At 42.1% G+C, this 20,197-nt stretch overlaps 1 protein-coding gene across 1 annotated transcript; it reads left to right on the top strand.

Annotated features, from left to right (window-relative positions):
* The first annotated feature begins 352 nt into the window (after nucleotides 1-352).
* On the top strand, nucleotides 353-18,816 carry adamts12 (ADAM metallopeptidase with thrombospondin type 1 motif, 12). Its single transcript, XM_063896433.1, has 24 exons — nucleotides 353-592; nucleotides 761-1,119; nucleotides 5,987-6,167; nucleotides 6,429-6,637; nucleotides 6,742-6,825; nucleotides 7,112-7,236; nucleotides 7,373-7,522; nucleotides 7,965-8,108; nucleotides 9,478-9,622; nucleotides 9,723-9,815; nucleotides 9,962-10,107; nucleotides 10,759-10,928; nucleotides 11,220-11,353; nucleotides 11,603-11,723; nucleotides 12,652-12,896; nucleotides 13,262-13,403; nucleotides 13,522-13,648; nucleotides 13,997-14,207; nucleotides 14,298-15,458; nucleotides 16,108-16,260; nucleotides 16,415-16,591; nucleotides 17,029-17,175; nucleotides 17,325-17,478; nucleotides 17,658-18,816. Exons 1-24 carry the CDS (start codon nucleotides 475-477, stop codon nucleotides 17,771-17,773), a joined length of 4,812 nt encoding a protein of 1,603 aa, XP_063752503.1. The 5' UTR covers nucleotides 353-474; the 3' UTR covers nucleotides 17,774-18,816.
* The last annotated feature ends 1,381 nt before the right edge of the window (nucleotides 18,817-20,197 follow it).

Genomic DNA, 20,197 nt, shown 5'->3' with positions numbered 1-20,197 from the left:
ATTCAGGCAAATCTATACAGTACTACATCTCTTGGCAACCAAAAGTTCCACGTTATTAGCCCAATCATGTTTTTATAAGAGACAGTAAATTGCCCCGCGTTAATGACGCCGCTGGTGCAGGATTTGGTGCAAGTCTCGACCGTCTCGACACATGACAGAGCGTGCTACTTCATCCAAATCAATTGAGCTCCCTCCTCCTTGATCCCCCTCGCTCCTGCAAAGGAAAGTAGACACTGGCCCAGAGAACACTCCTCCCCTCCTTTCCTCCCGCAGAGCTGGAGCTTTCTCCCTCTTTAAACCACGATCCGGCTCCCAGTCTTCCTCCGTGCTTGTCTGCCTTCGTGAGGGGAGATTTCTGAACGTGTCCATGTCATGACACAGGACAGCGCAGCATCGAAGTGGTCGCCTCTGAAGCCACTGGAACCCCAGTGCAAAGGACTCGTTCGCAGTGGTTTGAGTTGTGTTACATGAAATATGCGATGTTTGCAAGAGTGCCCGGTTCTTTTTCTGCTACACTTTGTTTTCATTCTGGCAGCCTGCCACGAAGAGCTCTCCGACCCTGGCCGACTCTTCTCCCTCTTTGCAGAACAAGGTCAGTGTGGTGCAGTTGTTATTGAAGCTGCACTGCTGTGCATGCATGATGCATTCAGCATGACTTTAAAAGTGTGAATGGTTTAGTGCACATGAAAACCAGTAAGCATTACAGATAAAAATCAAAGCATCACAACTGATTACTTTTGTGTTGCATTTTATTCTGCAGGTCAGTTGTCACAGTCAGATCTGTCCACTGTCCACCCAGTGAAAACCACCGCTGATGGAGAGTTCCTCTCCCACTCTCTGGCTCACCACTTCAGAGGTGGGCGAGTCAGGCGTGACCTGCGACCCCTTGGTTTGGAGGGACAGGTTTACTACAAGGTCAACTACAAGGGTCGCACTTTAATGTTTAATTTGACTGCAAACAATCACCTGGTTTCAAGTGATTACATCCTGGAGAGGAGGAACGGCAGTGCCAACAGGACTGAGCATCGTGGCTCTGACAGGAACTCTTGCCACCTCCTCGGCACAGTGGAAGCCTCTGATGTGTGGGGAACTGCTGCCATTAGCACCTGTAAAGGACTGGTAAGGAATCACACTGTCTGACATGCAAATCAAGGGAAACAAATTATTTTAAACCTTTGTCTCATTCATTACTTTGAGTCCTCTGATCCACTTGAAGCTTTGAGTCCTTCACCCTACATCTCACTAAAAAATCTATTTTTTTGACAGGCAGGTTCTTTAATACACATGAGAAAGGGGGCATCACCCTGGGAAAGCTGGTATGTGGTTTAGGCAGTCATATGGTGTTGAGCAAACCCTTCCATCTGACAGTACCCTGTGTGTTAGTTTGCCTTTCAAAGACTTCCTGACACTATTTGCACACTGCTGCACAGTCGTTCTGACTGTGCAGCAGACCCACTGACGGCTACTGCTTCTCGGCCAACCATAAGACCCTTTCTGTATTTTTTTTTTGTCATTCAGATGTTTCCCAATGTAGTTTTACCCTGACTAATTCCTTTATTAATTCATTAATTATCATTACCGTCTGTTCCTTGCAAAAACACTTTGCAGCCCCCCTTGATTTGCAGTGTTACTTTGTTCTGTGCTGAGATAGGGCTTCAGTAATAGATTTTGGCAATTTTTTTACAGATTGGATCAATAAGGTCTGACAGATGGAGAGACCGGAAATAGGGCCATACGTTTTGTTCTGAGAATTTGTGCTTTTCTTTTTAACTTTGACTGAAATGTTGTTAATCAAATAAGAAGTCCAACTACAAAGAAGAGACAACAGCTGGTTAGCAGAAAGACGGGAGCAGCTGATTATAAGAAATATTTTGATTATTAGAAGACAAGTGCCATATGACATTTCTGGAGAAATTTATGGTGCAGAGACAATCATTTTTTTAGACCTTTAATCTTCAAATGAGAGTTGAAATACACACTTCAATAGCACCCCAAATTGGATGAGATTGGGAAAAGGGAAGAACTTCCTCCCCGGAAAAAATGGGATGTGTCAGTTTTAGTCATGAAGAACGCTTTGGTGTTCGTGTTGGATTTTGTCACAGCAGGAATGCTTCTCCTGCAGGGTCTTGCCTCCTCCTCTGTTATGTTTGTGTGGGTTGCTCTGCTTCTTCCTGCCAAATTTTGTAAATGCATATCATTTGAACAGTGTGTTATGTCACTATAAATTCCAATTATCGACAACCTACCGCATTGAGTGGATTTATATCCACAATCCTAAATGCTCCAGTGTGTCCCTTCTCTCCAACATACATGGGAAACCACCATGATGTATTTCACTGATTTCTGTTCTGTGAAAGAAGGTTTACTGCAGCTAAAACCACACAGAGAGACCACTAAATATGAGGCTCGGCCATGCAGATGTGGGAGGGAAACCCTGCCATCTGCTGCGGAGGTCATTCTCCCTCAGGAGACAGATAGAGATGAACTGCTTCAAAAAATAGATTCATGATAATCTTTTGTTTATGTTGCACAAGCCTAGAGTTACTGATCCATGATTATCGGATGACTACTGTTGTCGGTTATGTTGGGTAATTAACTAGAGCAATCATATAAGGCATTAATATAACGATTATTCTTCATTTATTCAATCTTTATTTTCTCTCAAGAATATCAGCATGTAAAAAAAGCCCACCGCAATTTCCCCATGCCTGTATTGAAATCTTCAAATTCCTGTTCCTGTTTTGTGCTTGTCTTACATGTTCAATCAACTTTCAAAAGGACGAAGAACATCAGCAACTCTACTATTTAAAGAACCAGAGCCCAGAAATGTCTTGACAAATTGCTTGAAAAATAATTGAACGAGAATGATATTTGCATTGATATTAAAATAGACAAATCTTCTTGTTGTTTAATCTCAAAAACATGGAGAATGAGTTAAAGATGGATTCAATAGTGCTAATTACCTCTTGTGTTGATCCAAACGATTGAAGTGTCAGTAGTCTCATAATTAAATTGCCCTTACCTTTGTTGGTGAAGCAAATTACTTAGTGATGTGTTTGCAACTTGTCAGGAAGCAGCTGTGTACATGCCTGGAGCTGTAGTAGCAGGCTGGCTATGTTTGGTGGGCTTAACAAAATAACGGACGCCTGGTACAGAGCAGGTGAAGGATCATGACTTTGAAAGCCTCAATATGGGCTTTCAACTTCAATAACAGCACTTTAACTATGACTACTGGTTAAGAAACATTAGGTCGTATTTGCCTAAACAAACAGAGCTGTGCTGCAGTGTGCCATATGTATTTTACAGGTGATTATGACTCAACAAATTTCACCTTTACTATTCATTGCAAATGTCAAAGTTAAGAGTTTTTTGCTAGGGGCCGCTGTTTGTGTCCTTTTTTGTTCCCAAGGGAAAACCTTCAATTTAGGTGAAGACAAAGATTTCTCAGTTTAGTCTGTGGTAATCCCTGAGGCACAACACAAAGATCATGCAAGTTCAGACCTATTGGAGTGGTATTTTCCTCACTTAAATGCATGTTTCGCACTATGCAGATGAAAAAGGATAATGTCTTTGACCTCTGAGGAGGTAAGAAATTATCTCACAGGCAGAATTATCTTCTGAAGTAAAAAAAATCAACTGTAGGCAGTGAAACCTATTAACAAGATTGAATTGTGAATTGGTATAATAGATGCAAGTTTTAGAAGTAGTTTTGATTAATCATATTGCAGTAATGAGCACCATCTACCCACACCTCTCCCTGTGCCACTAATCCCTGCTGAGGCCACAGGCTGTGTAACAGCAGAGACTTTATTCCAGGCCCAGTTGGCCAGCACTACAAAACCTGCAGAAGCAGGAAAGAGAAGTAAAGCAGTTCCACATGGCCATGTATTTGGGACACAGACCTGTGTTGTGGTAACCTCCCCTGGCTCTGGCACCTCACACCCGAACACGCTTCCTCTAGGTAAGAGGAGGGGGATTCATGGAGTGGAGGGGGAGAAGGGCAGGAGCCGGCAGAGGGACAGGAGGTGGTGAAAGTGAATTGCAGTCCAAAGCAGAATGAGTGGGCTACCATTCAATACAATACAATCCTCTATTTTTGCTCAAATGGAAAACATAATCCTAGTTGGTATCCTTTCAAGTTGTCTTTGTTTTGTTGAACATAGACATCACACGGGATCTGAACATGGTCATTTAAGGATCACAAGATCACAACACCATAACCATACTGCACAAGCAGGGCCTTGTAGGCTGCATTGCACAGCAGGACTGCATTTGGTATGCAGATCATACAGATCATGCAGAGCATTGGTCTGAATGTTTGGATGGGCCTCTCCGTAGCATTCCTTCCTGGTTGCTCTGCACACCACCACCTGCTTCTGGCTGCTGGGACTCGATTGGAAGTTTAACGCTCTGGAAAACATGTAGGAGACGGCAGGGAGGCACAATAACAGAGAACAAAAACCATCAACCCTTATATGGATGACTAGTTATTTTGCTATTCATCTTGGCTCGTAGAAATGATGCAAATGCAAAAATAAACCTTAATCTGGTAGAACGTTTATCCTGGCAAATGGATTGTATGCATGAGATAAAGAGCTACAGAGAAATCAGCTGATTTTCTTCTGCACAAGGCCTTTGGGAAGCTTTCCCAGCTGACCGTATCAGCTTGCATGCTTTGTGGATGAATCCAACACAACTCAGGGACCCCTGGCTGCAGGCCACACTTTGAGTCACTGGAAAACCCTGTCTTAATAATTTGTTTTAAAAACGAAGCAAGCTCAGACATATACTATGAAGGACCTGTGTTTATAGTTTGCACATTATCTTGTGGTTTTTCATGGAACAACTAGTTTGGTTTTATTTTTGGTGTATTTTACAAGGTTCAGTCTAACAGGTGGAGTAATATAGTCTGTCAAAAGGGAATGCCCTTCTAGAATTGTACTTTCTGAACTCTGTGAATAAAGAAATTAGATACTTCAGTCAGGGCTCTGCAGACTTCAGAATGAATGTAGTTTAACACGTGTCCCAAGAAACACACATTAAACTTGTCAGGATGACCCAGAAAGCTGAACAGTGAGTAACTGCAGCCAACAGCAGGGTAGACCCTTGAGACCAGAACTGGCATAACTATGTGCACTGCATGACCATACTTTTCACATCTGCCTTTGGCTTCAATGAAAACACTGAGAAGGGATCCAAGAGTAAGATGCAAAATCATGTTCTAAGAATTATTTGTGTTGGTCTTGTTTGAATCAGTGTCTGCATGTAAAGTCTTTTTTTTGTTTTTTTATATCCTGGAGGAATTTATTTGTCTTCTGTCTTTTGCAAGTTAGTTTAGGGAGAGAAGGAAGGGTTCATCCGGGAAAAGTCTGGGCTTGTTTGGAAACAAGCATGCACACACACGCGCACATACACTCGCACACACACGCATAAAGACACTCACACACACTCGCACACAACTTAAGGATGGGAGCTTGCAAACATTTGGTTGAAGATAAAACATTCATATATGTGTGTTTACAAGAAAAAACCAGCAGACCTCAACGATTAGCAAATGAATAGTCTGCACCAGTAAGAACATGCATGGCATACTTAGGGTAACGTCTTTGTGTTACTGCAGCAGACAGAGAATGTGCCTCGGGGAAGGAAAGAATAACATATTCAGATCTGTTGACTAATGATGGATTTTACCCTGATGGAAACTACGGAGGAATGGCTTTTCCACCAGGCTTTACAAGAGAAGTTCTGTCTCTCACCTTTCGATGTGGGAGTTTTTGAAACACTACAATTATTGATTTGTTGTTGATTTGCATGCTTGGATGTAACATTGACATTAAAAAAGAGACCTAAAGCTACATTATGCAAGATGTTGGGATACAATTAATGATTTGTATTTAGACAAAGTGATTAAAAACTAATCCTGCTCTGCCCATCTTTACTCATTTGTACTCAACGCATCTTCATGTATGTCATTTTTATTTTCCAGAGAGGCTTCTTCTCCCTGCCAGAGGGACACTACTTTATTGAACCAGTCCTGAAATCCGCTGAAGATCCTGCAGGGACTCCAGAGCCTCATATTGTCTATCCAAGAGTTACAACAACAGAAAGCCAGAGAACAAAACGCAGTCTTGAGTCCAAAGAGACACCCAGCCTCTGTGGAGTTCAAGGTGTGTGTGTGTGTGTGTGTGTGTGTGTGTGTGTGTGTGTGTGTGTGTGTGTGTGTGTGTGTGTGTGTGTGTGTGTGTGTGTGTGTGTGTGTGTGTGTGTGTGTGTGTGTGTGTGTGTGTGTGTGTGTGTGTGTGTGTGTGTGTGGAACTGCAGATGTTTGTGTAATTCTACAAAAATACGTTTTTCTGGTCTGTCTGCGCCTGTGTCAAGCAAGGATAATCCTCAAGTGACCTGCATTTTTCCCTTTTTCCACAATTTAGATGCTCCAGGTGACTCTGTCCAGGTGGAGAGGGAGAGGGAGGAGTGGGAGAGGGAGCAGCAGGGAGAGGAGGCTCAGGCTCAGCCCCGCTCACAGCGCTCCGTCAGCAGAGAGCGGTGGGTGGAGACCATGGTGGTGGCTGACGCCAAGCTGATAGAATACCATGGCAGCGATAATGTGGAGTCCTACATCTTCACCATTATGAACATGGTGAGGTGTTAGAATCAGCATGTACTCTTTACATGTGCTACATCCATTCTCAGTTTTTGCCCAAATTAAATACTTTTAGTGTTGAATTATTTCTATGTTGACAGGTGGCAGGGATCTTTCATGATGCCAGTATTGGGAACGCCATCCACGTCATCTTGGTTCGCCTCATTTTACTCCAGGGAGAAGAGGTAATACTTTCGCTTCAAGGGTGAAAAACTGGATCCTGACTGATCACGAAAGCAGTCAAATTCCAGTTTGGCTCAAAAATACGACAAAAAAACCTTAGTGCAGAACTGTGTTGGCTTCCATTGAGAAAATGCAGGAATCAAAATATCTGTTATCACAAGAAGGGAAACAAATATTTTTCTTTATGGTCAAAGTTCCTCTCATCATTTTCTTAAATCACAGGAAAAATATCCAAATGATGCCGGATACGAGTTGAATTTTGACTTTTGATTCTGTGATTTGTTACAGAAAGGGTTGAAGATCGTTCACCATGCAGACACCACTTTGGCCAGTTTCTGTGCCTGGCAGAAAAACCTCAACCCCCAGAGTGACACACACCCTGCTCATCATGACGTGGCTGTATTGGTCACTAGGCAAGTGACACACACATGCATTTTTAGGTCAGCTTTACGAATAGCTAAGAGAAAATGGATAAATGTTATATTTTAATGCTAGGATCGTGCTTTTTACGTTGGCATGTACATCATTTGCCTCTGTCCCCCCCCCCAGGAAAGACATCTGTGCTGGAATGAACCAGCCCTGTGAAACGCTGGGTCTGTCTCATCTGTCCGGGATGTGTCAACCGCACCGCAGCTGCAACATCAATGAGGATTCAGGACTACCTGTCGCCTTCACCGTCGCTCATGAGATGGGCCACAGGTGATTTTTAATTGCTGTTTGATGCAATATAATTATAATGGGTGATGTAACAAAGACAGCATCTTGTTCTTCTGATTGGTCACCATAACGGAAAGCACAGTTGCGTTATTACCTAGCATTAACACATTTGCTCATAAGTAAATGGCCTGGATAGTATCTGGTAACCAGACATTGTTTCCTTAAGAATTTTTCTGCCTTGTACTCCGAGGAAATGATGTACGACATGCACAAACAAAAGTGATCTAAGAATTTGGAAACAAATGTGTTATTTGCATGTATCAGTGGATTGAAGCTGTAGAAATTCTACCAGCAGCAAGATGTTTTTTCAGAGGTTCATTCAGTATTTGCATGTCCAAGAGCTGCAAGCAGTCCATTCTGGTGAAACATTTTCTTGTGTTAAGATGATATCATAATTGTTCTTGTTGGCTTTGTTTGAATGCAGCTTTGGAATCCATCATGACGGTCAGGGGAACGACTGCGAGCTGGAGGGGAGGCACCCGTTCATCATGTCCAGACAGCTGATGTACGACAGCTCGCCTCTCACCTGGTCCTCCTGCTCCAAAGACTACATCACACGCTTCCTCGAGTAAGGCTGCATTCATACTTTATTCTGAAGCCATGGATCAAAACATGATTCACTTATTGTTAATGCTGTTTTTCCAAGTGATCTAGAAATTGTGTGAATTTTCAGGGTTGTGAAATCATTGTGTGAATGAGAGTAATTCCAACAAGCAGTGACTCTTAATAATAAAGGGAAAATCCTGGTGCGGATATGAATGGAGGCAGGTTCAAATTATCGAAAAAACCCTGCAAAGGGTGGGGTGGAACAAAACGCAATTATAAAGACATTCATATGTAAACCATGACAAACTCAATTTATAGCGGGAGCAACACATATCATACATGCCAATACGCTGAAAAAGCACAAATCATTTGCAGCCAGAAAATCTGACGAAAATGAAAGAAAAGTAAGAGGAGCTTCAGGGAACATTTGAGGGCGGTCACACTAACACAAATAACTGAAAGTGTTTGCTTTGACTCTCATTATTTCTGTTGAAAACTGTGTCAACTATGAACTTAAGAATTATTTTCTGACAACAAAAATGGACCTGGAGTATGTTGAACTGCGACCCACTAAACTCGGTGAATCGGCCTGTAAATAATTGCCTTTTGGCAAATCACTTTCTCTGATTATATATTTTCCCATCACCTTATTTGATAGGATTCTGTGCTAGGGCACTGTAAAATGCATTACAAAAGCAAATAAAAAGCATGTTGACACATGTTTTTATGTTGCTGAGTTAAAATGACTGCTAGTACACACAAGTATGGACTTTTTACTCAAGCTCTAACAAACTCTTCCATTATCCTCTTAGTCCCTTATACATGGGCAGAGCTCATGTGTGAATGGGAGCAGGGAAATCTGTACGACTTATTTCCCACTTCCAGACAAAGTAACATTTGAGTGGAAGTGCCAGTACAGCAGTGTTGTGGAAAAATTATTGACATTACAGGGACAAATAGAAAGGGTTAACTCGCCCTGACTAAAGAGGCTTGAAAAAAATCAAAATATTCAGCGATGTAGTAGTTGTTCACAGATTGACATTTACTCCAATGCTGAGGCTATTACAAGCACATCTACATTGGACAAAAAGGAGCTCCTCATAAGCCATGTTCCTTAAATATTAAGTGCGCCCTTGTTACTTGTACATCCAGCCCTGCCCCCCTATCTCTTCTTCTGTTGACTTTTGTGGTTGTCATTGTGTGAATTGTAAAATTGCTAGTGTTTCCTATACGGTTATCCCAGTAACTTACTGAGAACTATTTGTAAAATACTCTTTATTCTGTTGACCTTTCAGGTTTTCTCTGTCGGGTATCTCTCTCAGCACCACAAGTTGTTCCTCTTTCTCTTTTTCAAAGGTCACACATTCTATACCTTTTTTTGTTTGTCTTAGTCGTGGCTGGGGTTTCTGTCTGGATGACCGTCCTTCTAAGAGGGACCTTACCACCCCGCTTGCTCGCCTCGGTGTCCGCTACACCACCCACCACCAGTGCCAGCTCCAGTACGGCCCGAACGCAACCTTCTGCCATGAGGTCGACGTGAGTATCTATGGCGCATCCGAGCTCTGACTTAAAATGTCAGGAATCCTTTAGAATATAATCCTTTTCTCATTGTTTGCGGATTACATCTTTCTTTCAGAACATTTGCCAGATTCTTTGGTGTTCAGTGAACGGATCCTGTCGCTCCAAACTGGACTCGCCTATAGATGGCACCCGCTGTGGACCGGAGAAGGTGGGAGGTGCCAGTTGGCTTTGTCTTGTTAGAGTATGGATTTCATTAGCCTGAGGATGAAGACGGTTGGGACATAAGGCTTGTACTGACGCAAAGTATTAAAAGTGTCATCTTACTAGTGTTATTTGTGTGATTTTCTCCTACAGTGGTGTATCTCAGGAGAGTGTGTGATTGTGGGTAAACTCCCGGAGACGGTGAATGGAGGATGGGGACAGTGGAGTAAATGGTCTCACTGCTCCAGGACCTGTGGGACTGGAGTTCAGTCAGCAGAGAGGGAGTGTAACAACCCAAAGTAAGAGCTGATTTTAAATGTGCCATTAAAGTAATTCAGACACAACATACATACATTATTAGCCTCCTCATATAGCAGAATATAGCTATCATTCTTACCCTATCTTTTTATTAATTCATGTATTATTCTCTCCTTTTCCTTTTAAAACAAATCCCTGATGACTCCTCAAAAAACTCAAACACAACACACTGTCTTGCACCTTAATTAAAAACACACTCCACACCAGGGGTGCAGATAGTAGGGGGGACGGTTGGGATACGTCCCGCCCAAATTCATAGGTACATTAATCTGTCCCCCCATTTATAAAAACAAAACAAAAATATATATATATTTATATACCATTTTTTATTTTTTTCAATAGATATGTTTGTTCACATGATTGTTTTACTTTAACTTTAGCTTACGGTTAATGTTACTTATGATTGTAAAGCACATAGTTAAACAAATAGTAAGTAAATATCTTGAAAATAATTTCTCTCAGTTTCGTCCCCCTTATTTCAAAAATCTCACCTGCCCCCCTGCCCCACACCACAAGATGATCCTGTAATGTCAACTAATGTATTAAGTCATGTCTTCCCTAGTCTCACCTGTAATGTCTTACTTCACTAAATGAAAAAAAGAAAACAAAGTGTGCTCTTGTTTTCTCTCCAGACCAGAGTTTGGTGGCAAGTACTGCACCGGGGAAAGGAAACGTTACCGGACCTGTAACACAAAACCTTGCCAGAACAATGAACCAAGCTTTCGGGAGATGCTGTGCAGCGAGTTTGACACTGTGCCTTACCACAATGAGCTCTACCAGTGGATCCCTGTGGCCAACCCATGTAAGTGATCACAGACTCAAATATTAACATACGTTTAAATACTACAGAAAGACAGACTCACACACTTGTGGCCTTTTCATATCACAGAAAAGCTGATGCTGTGATTATGTATGTCATCCAACAGGTGGCAGCATTTACACTAAAACGCGTAGCTGCATACAATGTGTAGTGCATGTCCTTGCTAAATGCCTTGTTACTGATTTCAGGCTTGACAATAGTAGACTAAACCAAACTAAATGGAATAAAGCTACCTCTATTCTCTCCTTTTCCCCACCCTTCCACCATCTTCAGTAAACCCCTGTGAGCTGCACTGTCGACCAGACGTTGAGTATTTTACAGAGAAGATGCTGGACGCCGTGACAGACGGGACTCCGTGCTTCATGAACAACAAGTCCAGAAACATCTGCGTCAACGGAGTGTGCAAGGTAGTGTGGCTGGGTAAGAGACAGGGGGCTTTATAGTGGAGCAGGACAGGAGCTGCTGTGTAATGATAGTATAATAGAGTGAGACGTTTTTCTGTGCAAAAACCCAACTAACATGACTCCTAATGTGTGTGTGTGTGTGTGTGTGTGTGTGTGTGTGTGTGTGTGTGTGTGTGTGTGTGTGTGTGTGTGTGTGTGTGTGTGTGTGTGTGTGTGTGTGTGTGTGTGTGTGTGTGTGTGTGTTGTGTGAAGGCGGTAGGCTGTGACTATGGCATTGATTCAAACGCTGTGGAGGATCGTTGTGGGGTCTGTTTGGGTGACGGCACAAGCTGTGAGACGGTCTACAAGTTGTTTGATGAAGAAGAAGGCTTTGGTAAGTTTGACACAATGAATTTTTGAGCAAATGAAATTACCCAGACGTAAGATTTGATCCAAATGTAACGCAAAACAGACAACTTACTAATGGAGAAGCTTTGATGTACCCACCAGAAGAGTGTGAAATAGCACAGAATTCTAATTGATGTCTACAGGCAGAAAGTCATTTCAGGACAGTTCATTAACATTCAACAATGTTTTGTGCCTTAGTTGTCATGGCAGCCTTCTTGTTCACAATGTGCAGCTGTTTGTCCTGCTGTAATAGGCTGGTGTTTGTGTGTGTGTGTGTGTGTGTGTGTGTGTGTGTGTGTGTGAGTGTGTGTCTGCAGGCCCATGCTTTTATTTATCTAAATCTTATTTATATCTGACATGTCTTTGGCTCATTTTACTGTGTTCAGTAAAGTATAACTGACATGCAGCGTCAACACACAGCAAAGACAGATTAATAGAGAAAGAGGCTCTAGAACAATAAAAAATAAATCCTTTTTCTTTGCCTCTCTCTTTCTCTCTGCCTGTGTTTGCCCCGCACAGCATCCTTTCCTGATAACCAGCCCAGATGTGTAAGACTTCAAAAGGCTTAGACCAGGGGAAAACCTCCCCCTCCTTTGCACAAACACAGAAACACACACACCTTCCCACAAACATCATTAAACTCCACAGACCTACTCATAGCTGTTTTCGTCCTCCCCCATCCAGCCCCCCATCCACACACAATAAAAAACAGAGACAAGGCAGTGCCCCCCACGCCGAATACGCACACATACACTCACACACATACACATGCCAACCACCCCCACAGACCGAGCCTACCCTCTATTAAAGATCAGAGAGAAACTGTCTGGTAGTCTGGATGTGAGTGTGGCAGCAGCCATGGTGGGCCATCCATTACCTCGCTGTGACTCTGACTTCCCTCTCGGCTCTCCCAGGGTACGTGGATGTGGGTGTGATACCTGAGGGGGCACGGGACATCCTGGTAAAGGAAGTGGAGGAAGCAGGTAACTTCCTGGTTCTGAAGACCGAGACGTCTGAGGATTATTTTCTCAATGGCAACTTTATCATCCAGTGGAACGGGGAGTACCAGGCCGGCGGGACAACGTTCTTCTATGAACGCAGCGGGAACATGGAGAACCTCACCGCGCCTGGACCCACCACACATCCCGTCATGCTGCAGGTAGGTTCAATTTGTTGGAAAGGAATGGAGGGTCTTTGTTTTTTCTAGTTTTTTAAAAGGTTTGTTTTCTTGAAATGTATATCAGAAATCAGAAATTGACATTATTACCCAGAGTGTCTTCGGAGGGATAGAGAAAGGGACTTAAAGGATAGCAACCACTCAAAGAATTCCCATGTTGCATGTTTGCATGAAGCATTAGATCACAATAAATATATACAGTATATAAGCAATTGTTCTCTCAAATATTTTTAAGACACCAGATACTAAAATCTAATTGAATCGGAATTATAAACATTTTTGGGGGGATATGTCCAATGTTTCATGTTAAAATCATACTCTACCTTAAAATTCATATGGCTGTCCAGTTGCTGTTCCAGGAGAAAAACCCTGGTTTAAAGTACGAATACACCATCAAGAAGAGAAAAGTGACAGGAAATGAGGTCATCGAACCCATCTACAGGTGGAGGCACGGGGCATGGACTGACTGCAGCACCACCTGTGGCTTAGGTTGGTGTTGAATAAAACAAGACGGACTGTCATTCTATACATTTGTGAAGGTAAATAATTTCAGTGACATTAAGTTACCATCTGGTCATTCCGCTTTCTGATTTCCTGGCTGTTTTAGGTCAACAGCAACAGCCTGTGCGATGCTTTGAGATGGACATGGGCGTAGTGGATGAGTCTCTGTGTGACCCGGACAGCCGTCCAGAAGACAGATACCGAAAATGCAAGAATATGGATTGTCCAGCAAGGTCCTCACTCTCAAATGCTCTTTAACTGTTTTTCTATCACTGTCAGTTATATTTTTACCTGGAAACATATTAGTTATGGAACCTCAAACCTTTTTTTTTAACAATGAAAAATAAAAATAAAAAGTCTTCATCAACAAGCTGGAAGTCTGTTGAAGTGCGTTGGTTTCTGAACCAAAACTCTGGTTGTGTATTATAAAACATTTAGAAATTATACCGAGCCCTGTTCGTTGTCAGAAGATGACAACATCATCTGCTTGCCATCTGCTCCCCATTCATTTTTAGAAGGTCATCAAATCTCTTCGTTGTGGTTTATTCACCCTCCTTTTCTGTCCGTCCCCTCTTTTTCAGGTGGTGGGTGGGTGGCTGGCAGCAGTGCACATCCACCTGTGGATCTGATGGTGTACGTAAGCGAACGGTGCTCTGTGTTCGGACAGTCTCAGGGGAGGAAAGGGTGCTCCACCCTCTGGAGTGCAAGCACCTCCTTAAACCCAAACCTATGGTGCCGTGCAACAGAGATATACCCTGTGGTCTGGACTGGGTTGTCGGCAACTGGGAAGAGGTAGGGTCATTTTTTTTTACCTATGCTTTATTTCCTATTTTACTCTCTTTTCTGAGTTAATGTATGATTTGTGTTCTTCCTCCTCTGCAGTGCCCAGTCACATGTGGAGGCAGTGTTCGATCACGTACAGTCGTATGTGCTCCAAAGAAGACCTGCGACCTCTCAACCAAACCTCGGTCCAGATCACTGTGCGCCCTACAGAGCTGCCCAAACTCAGGTCTTCGCAGGCGCCCGGGGCCTCCTAAATACCGCCAAATGTACCCTACTAAGAGCAGCCCAAGCAACCATTCCACTTCTACACCTAGCTGGGCTCCCCCGAGCACCATGGCCACATCTGCACCAACAGCTGCTTCCACTGTGAGAAAGAAAACGACCACCAAAGAAACAGCTTTCATCCCGACCACCGCTTCCCCTTTAACCCCTCAAACCACAATCTCTGAAATCATAGACACAGATGATTATGAGCTCAATGCTCACATGAGAAAAGAAGAAGACAAGAAAGGGAAAGTCAATTCTGGTGAAAAGGACATAAAAGCAAAAGGCATTGTAAATGTAAAAGTTCAGGAAGAGGGAGAGGAGGGCAGTACACCAAATGTGGGGATGTATACTCCAGGAAATTATTATGTTGTTGATGATCGGACAACAGAGGAGGAGGGTATTATTGACCTGGACGTTTCCACATCTACATCCCTCAGAAATCCTCTTAAATCAACCACACCAACACTACATATCCTTATTACACCCAGTTTACAAACAAATCCACCTACTGTGCACACAACCAAAGCACCCACCACCTACCCCGCCCCACACACCAGTACTGAATCATGGGCAAAGACCTCTCAACATTATCCCTTCTCAAACCAACACACAACCTCTCGTATTAACCCCCACAGCCCTTGGACACGCAGGGTTCCCCTGAACACTCCCAGGTACCACACAGTCCCATCAAAATCTGGCTTCAACACAACACAAGCATCTTCCACAACTGCAAGAAAACCTTTTACTACTGCAGCAACCCCTCAGTCTACAGTGAAGATCATAAAAGTAAAGAAGCCTGCAGTGACACCAAGGAAAAACAGTTCTTCCACTCGTGCCAAAAATCCTTCTTCCTCGCCCAAAGGAAGTCGCACTAAGAACCAAAACCAGCGACCAGAAAATCCCAGAAGCAGCTCCATCAGTGACAAAAGCAACCAGATGTCTAGAGAGCCAGTCAGCATGGATATATTCTGGGTTATAGGAAACTGGAGCGAGGTGGGTACAGATTTTTGATATCATTCTTTATAAATAATCATACAAAAAAATGTACTTGTTTTCCAAAGACATTGCATAATGAGGGCATATTCCAAGATAAATCTTAATTTTTAGAGATGCTCCTTCTATAAATATCATGACTCCTATGGTGCAGAGAGATGCAAACATTGTCGTATGTGTGACGCGAGTAATTTGTTTTTAAAAGTCAATCATCTGTAGTCATCACTCTTTTCTTTGAATGTTCGGCCTTGGTCAACATTCACTTGCACAGTTAGCAGAGACCGGAACAAACAGTGTCACACACACAACTGCATTAATGTCTGTTCTGTAAGCTCCATCTACCCTCTCTGGAGGTCAACCAATGCTGGGTGATGGAAAGAGTTCACTAATTAACATTGTGTTACTTCACTTAGTGGTTCGAAATCAATTGATGTATGATTTAGACCATCGTTATGGGATGATCTTTTATCAGGAAGAATCAGGCTCCATAAGAGATTTTGAACAATTTCTGGTTGGTTCTTTTCATTAAGATTTGCAAAAATAAATACTTTGCAATATTATTGCCTCACATAATAACTCACATGATAACTTGTTAATCAAGGTATACACATAAACCCAAGGCAAGTTCTAATAAGAAAACTTTCCTCAGTGCTCAACAACATGTGGGATTGGAGCAATATGGCGGACAGTAATATGCAGCTCCCAGAATGATGAGGACTGTGCCAGCAAGAAGAGACCTGAGCCCGCACGCACGTGTCACCTGCAGCCCTGTGCCACCTGGCAAAGTGGCAGCTGGAGCAAGGTGAGTAACGTTAGATTTCCTCCAGTCACCGAATCCGAGAACTTTACTCAATACTTAATCATCCGTTACTTTTCCAAATGATGAAATGGGTTTGTTGAGTTCTCAAGTGCCAGGTATTTCTAAGGCATCCATTTCACCCTGATGTTCTCCGCAGTGTCCTGAAAACTGTGCGTTGGTGGGAAGGAGGTACCGTGAAGTCCAGTGTGTTGATTCTCAGAGTAAACGTCCCCTCAGACCTTTCCACTGTCAAGCTGTGTCCAGCAGACCCCTTAGCACCCTGACTTGCCCCCACAAGCCCTGTATGAGCTGGAGCACATCACCCTGGGGACCGGTAGGACATTTTCACACGTCCAATCTCTTTATTTTACAACTATGCATCATTTTTTAACTAGTTTTATAAAGAAACATATACTTCTCTTTTTTTTTTTCAATAATAATCAAAGAATTTTGCAAGTATCTTCGCAATTTGAAACTGAACATTCATGTTTTGTTAGAAACCATTTTCATCAAAGGCCATAACTAATGTTCACAGGATGTAGCCCCAACTAAAGGAATAATATTATTTACTTAGTTTAAAATGCTTTATAAAAAAAACTCAAATATAATCAAATACAACATTGCAACATTTAGGCTATTCCAGCTGCGTTGTCACACCCAAATGTGTGAATATTGTCGCATTTATTTCCTACGTTATATAGATGCAGATGTAGAGGGAGTGTATTCATTTTACAATTAAACATCTTCCTTAAATCCCTGTGTTTTCCACAGTGCTCTGGCAGCTGTGATATAGGTGTCCAGGAGCGGCTGGTGTACTGCTCCAAGCCTCATCGCTGCAGCACCACACTGAGGCCAAACAGCACACAGCCCTGCAGTCTAAAGCCCTGCACCGACTGGAGGGCCGAGGAATGGGAGGAGGTCAGTCACACATCATCAAGATTTCCCCAGAGCGATGATGGCCTTTCTAAATGTTGTTCCCCATAAAAAAAAAAAAACATGTCTGGCAGTTAAATTGTCCTCGAAGTGGACCTGATGACCATATTATCGGTTTTTGTGTGACTTTGCAGTGCTCTGTGAGCTGTGGTGGGGGTCAGCAGCAGCGTGAAGTCAACTGTCTGAGTGAAAAGGAGATGGCTGTAATGCCCAACAGCCTCTGTGAGAAGATTTCCAAACCAGAAACACTCAGGAAGTGTAATATGCAGGAATGCAAGACCAACACAGGTTTGTACGCAACCATCAGTCTGTCTGGCATGCCTAGCAGGTTCACTATGGGCACACAAATGCAATGTGGCATATTTTGTGACTAACCTCATCCTAAATCCCCCTAAATAAAATAAATATTATCAGCACTGCAGTGTTTCCTGGCATTTGACGTCTGTATCATGTTCCTTCTTATGCAGGTGCAGTTTGCAGGAAAAACACCATGACCTCTCGCTTCTGTGACAAGCTGAAGCTGCTGGGTCGCTGCTCTCTCAGGTCCATCCAAAGACAGTGTTGTGTCACCTGTCGGTCTTAGCCAGGTTTACACACCCACATATCTGTATCACATTCAACACATCCTGACTACGGTAACACTTACTGTACTGTCTTGCTATACTGACATACAACCATGCCCTCAACAGTTTCACACGTCCCAACCAAATTGCCAATTACCCCAACAAGCACACCTTAATCAGCACAAATAAAACCTGGGTCAACTCAAATGTTATATATCGTAACAGTGAGCACAAGAACAAACCAAAAACACTGATGATGAATATACCTGGGGACAAATCTCAGAGATTAATGCTTATAGGTCAATGATGAGATGAGCAGACCTTTTTATTGTGATTAAAATATTTCTATTGTCAATATTTCTTTTGTTAAGAATGTTTATGAATTTACAGCCAAGTTTTCGATGGATGTTTAAGGACAGTGTTTAACATATGCCATAACTTACAAATATGTAATGGTTCATAGTACAATAATTCAGTAGAAACATACTGAACAACAAAACAGAAAGTAAATCAAATAAGTAATTTAGTAAAAAATCACAATTCAGGTTCAAGGGCTACCCCTACACAACTGTGTATGTGTGCTTTTATAATCAAGGTGCTGATGATTTACAAATCTACACTAAAGTTACAAGTTATATTTTATTTTAGTGGAAATTGGTAAAAACTGAATGTAAATAATGTTTTTGGGGACTTCTATTAAATTGTTAATAGCAATAATTAACTGTGTTTTTTACTTATATACAGTATTTAGATTTTTTCTGCTTGAATTTTGGTTTTATCCTCAGAGTTGGCACTGTGTGTTTACATTTTCCTGGGTATGAGTTCCTGTTTTAGTCATTTTATGTTAACGATTGTCAATGATAATTAAAACCTGTGGTGCTCCTCCTGGTGTGAGATTGACCAATGAGAAAGAGGTGTTGCAGGTCATCCCTCTCAGGTCCCTCTAAAGATGGCTTCTTTGTTTGTATGATGTTGTACAGGCATTACAATTGTCATGCATATGGTACACCACCTTGACCAATTTCTACCTTATGTCTTCTTTAATAAATGTGACAATAAAAGATGTTTAGTAAAATAACTGCTTTGTAACTGAGACATTAATTTGTTTTTTAAACCTGAATTTTCTCCATTTAAAGCAACAGATGTAGGCAATTTAACAACAAACATTTCATTTTGGCCTGTCATTTTTGGCCTGCAAATATGGTGTCACCAGGCCAAATAGCTGGCTCCGTAGTAGCATCATATCATCATATAATGGGAGGAATCAGATTGGATAAGTGGTTCTCAACAACTCCGCAGCAATAGCTGTGCAATAGGCCTGTTTTGAATGAGCACTTCACTTGATTATCCATGTTTGGTATGATGCATTCAAGCTAATCTGGGTGATTTCAATCCTACCAAACTTTTTATAAATATATTATCAATAATCCTATTCAAATTTGAAGCAGGAACTTCTTGGAGAAAGATGAAGTTGATGATTTAGTATGCATGAAAGCATAGCTGGAATATCATAGTATAAATAACCCTTCTTTGCATCAGGGTCTTCTGCTCTCTGACCTTTCATGTCAGTAAGGTCATTCTGGGAGTGCCAGATGCTGCTGGATGTGTAACACCAGAATTGGCAGCACCAGGCTCTGTTTCAGGGATCGGATTCAGCTGGCCCAGATTTCCCAGGCTCCTCTGTGCCAGATAACTTGACACGGACGGACACTGCCCCGCTGCATGCGTCCTTCAGCTATCATTTCGAGCCCGAGACCAAGAGTTAGTCAGCTGTAATGGAAGGAGTAACACAACACTAGGTCAATGTAGAGCATGTCCTAAAAACCAGCAAAGTGTGTGTGCTGCCATCTGTGTTTGTATGTGTGAGTAATGCATGTTATCATGACGAAGCAAACACCATCTATTTGTATTACATAACCACATCTCTCATTCAGTTACATCATTGTGTGTTGCTTTATTCGCAGAATTGCACAATCCAGAAAGAAACCATTTAGATTTTAAACTCATAAGGGAATGCATGGGTAATATAAAATATCAGATTCTGATTTAATGGTGTCTTTTCTCTTCATAGAATCAATGCCTATTGATGACTCAACGGTCCCACAAGTGTTTTAGACATCTTAGTAAATATCCTTACTGAATCATTGAGGATTAACAGATGACATAGGTCTGATCAAGCCAACAAAAAGTCAATTAGCAAGTCTTGTGGATGAAAGAATAAAAGTGTTATATGTTTTCAAATGAAAAACAACATGCTTTAAATGCAGTCCACCAAACACTGACTTATCTGGCACAGCTCAATTCCGGCTGTAAAAAACAACAACAATGTAAATGGTTGGTGTCTGGCTGTTCCCTGAAAATGGCAATAATTGTCATACAATTACCTTTAACAGCTTGAGCAACACAATGCATGTGTTGGCCAAACAATTGTGGTTTTGGATTCG

Source organism: Eleginops maclovinus, chromosome 12 (genome assembly GCF_036324505.1).
Source record: "Eleginops maclovinus isolate JMC-PN-2008 ecotype Puerto Natales chromosome 12, JC_Emac_rtc_rv5, whole genome shotgun sequence".
NCBI classification, from domain to species: Eukaryota; Metazoa; Chordata; class Actinopteri; order Perciformes; family Eleginopidae; genus Eleginops; species Eleginops maclovinus.
This window is presented reverse-complemented; position numbering and strand designations above follow the sequence as displayed.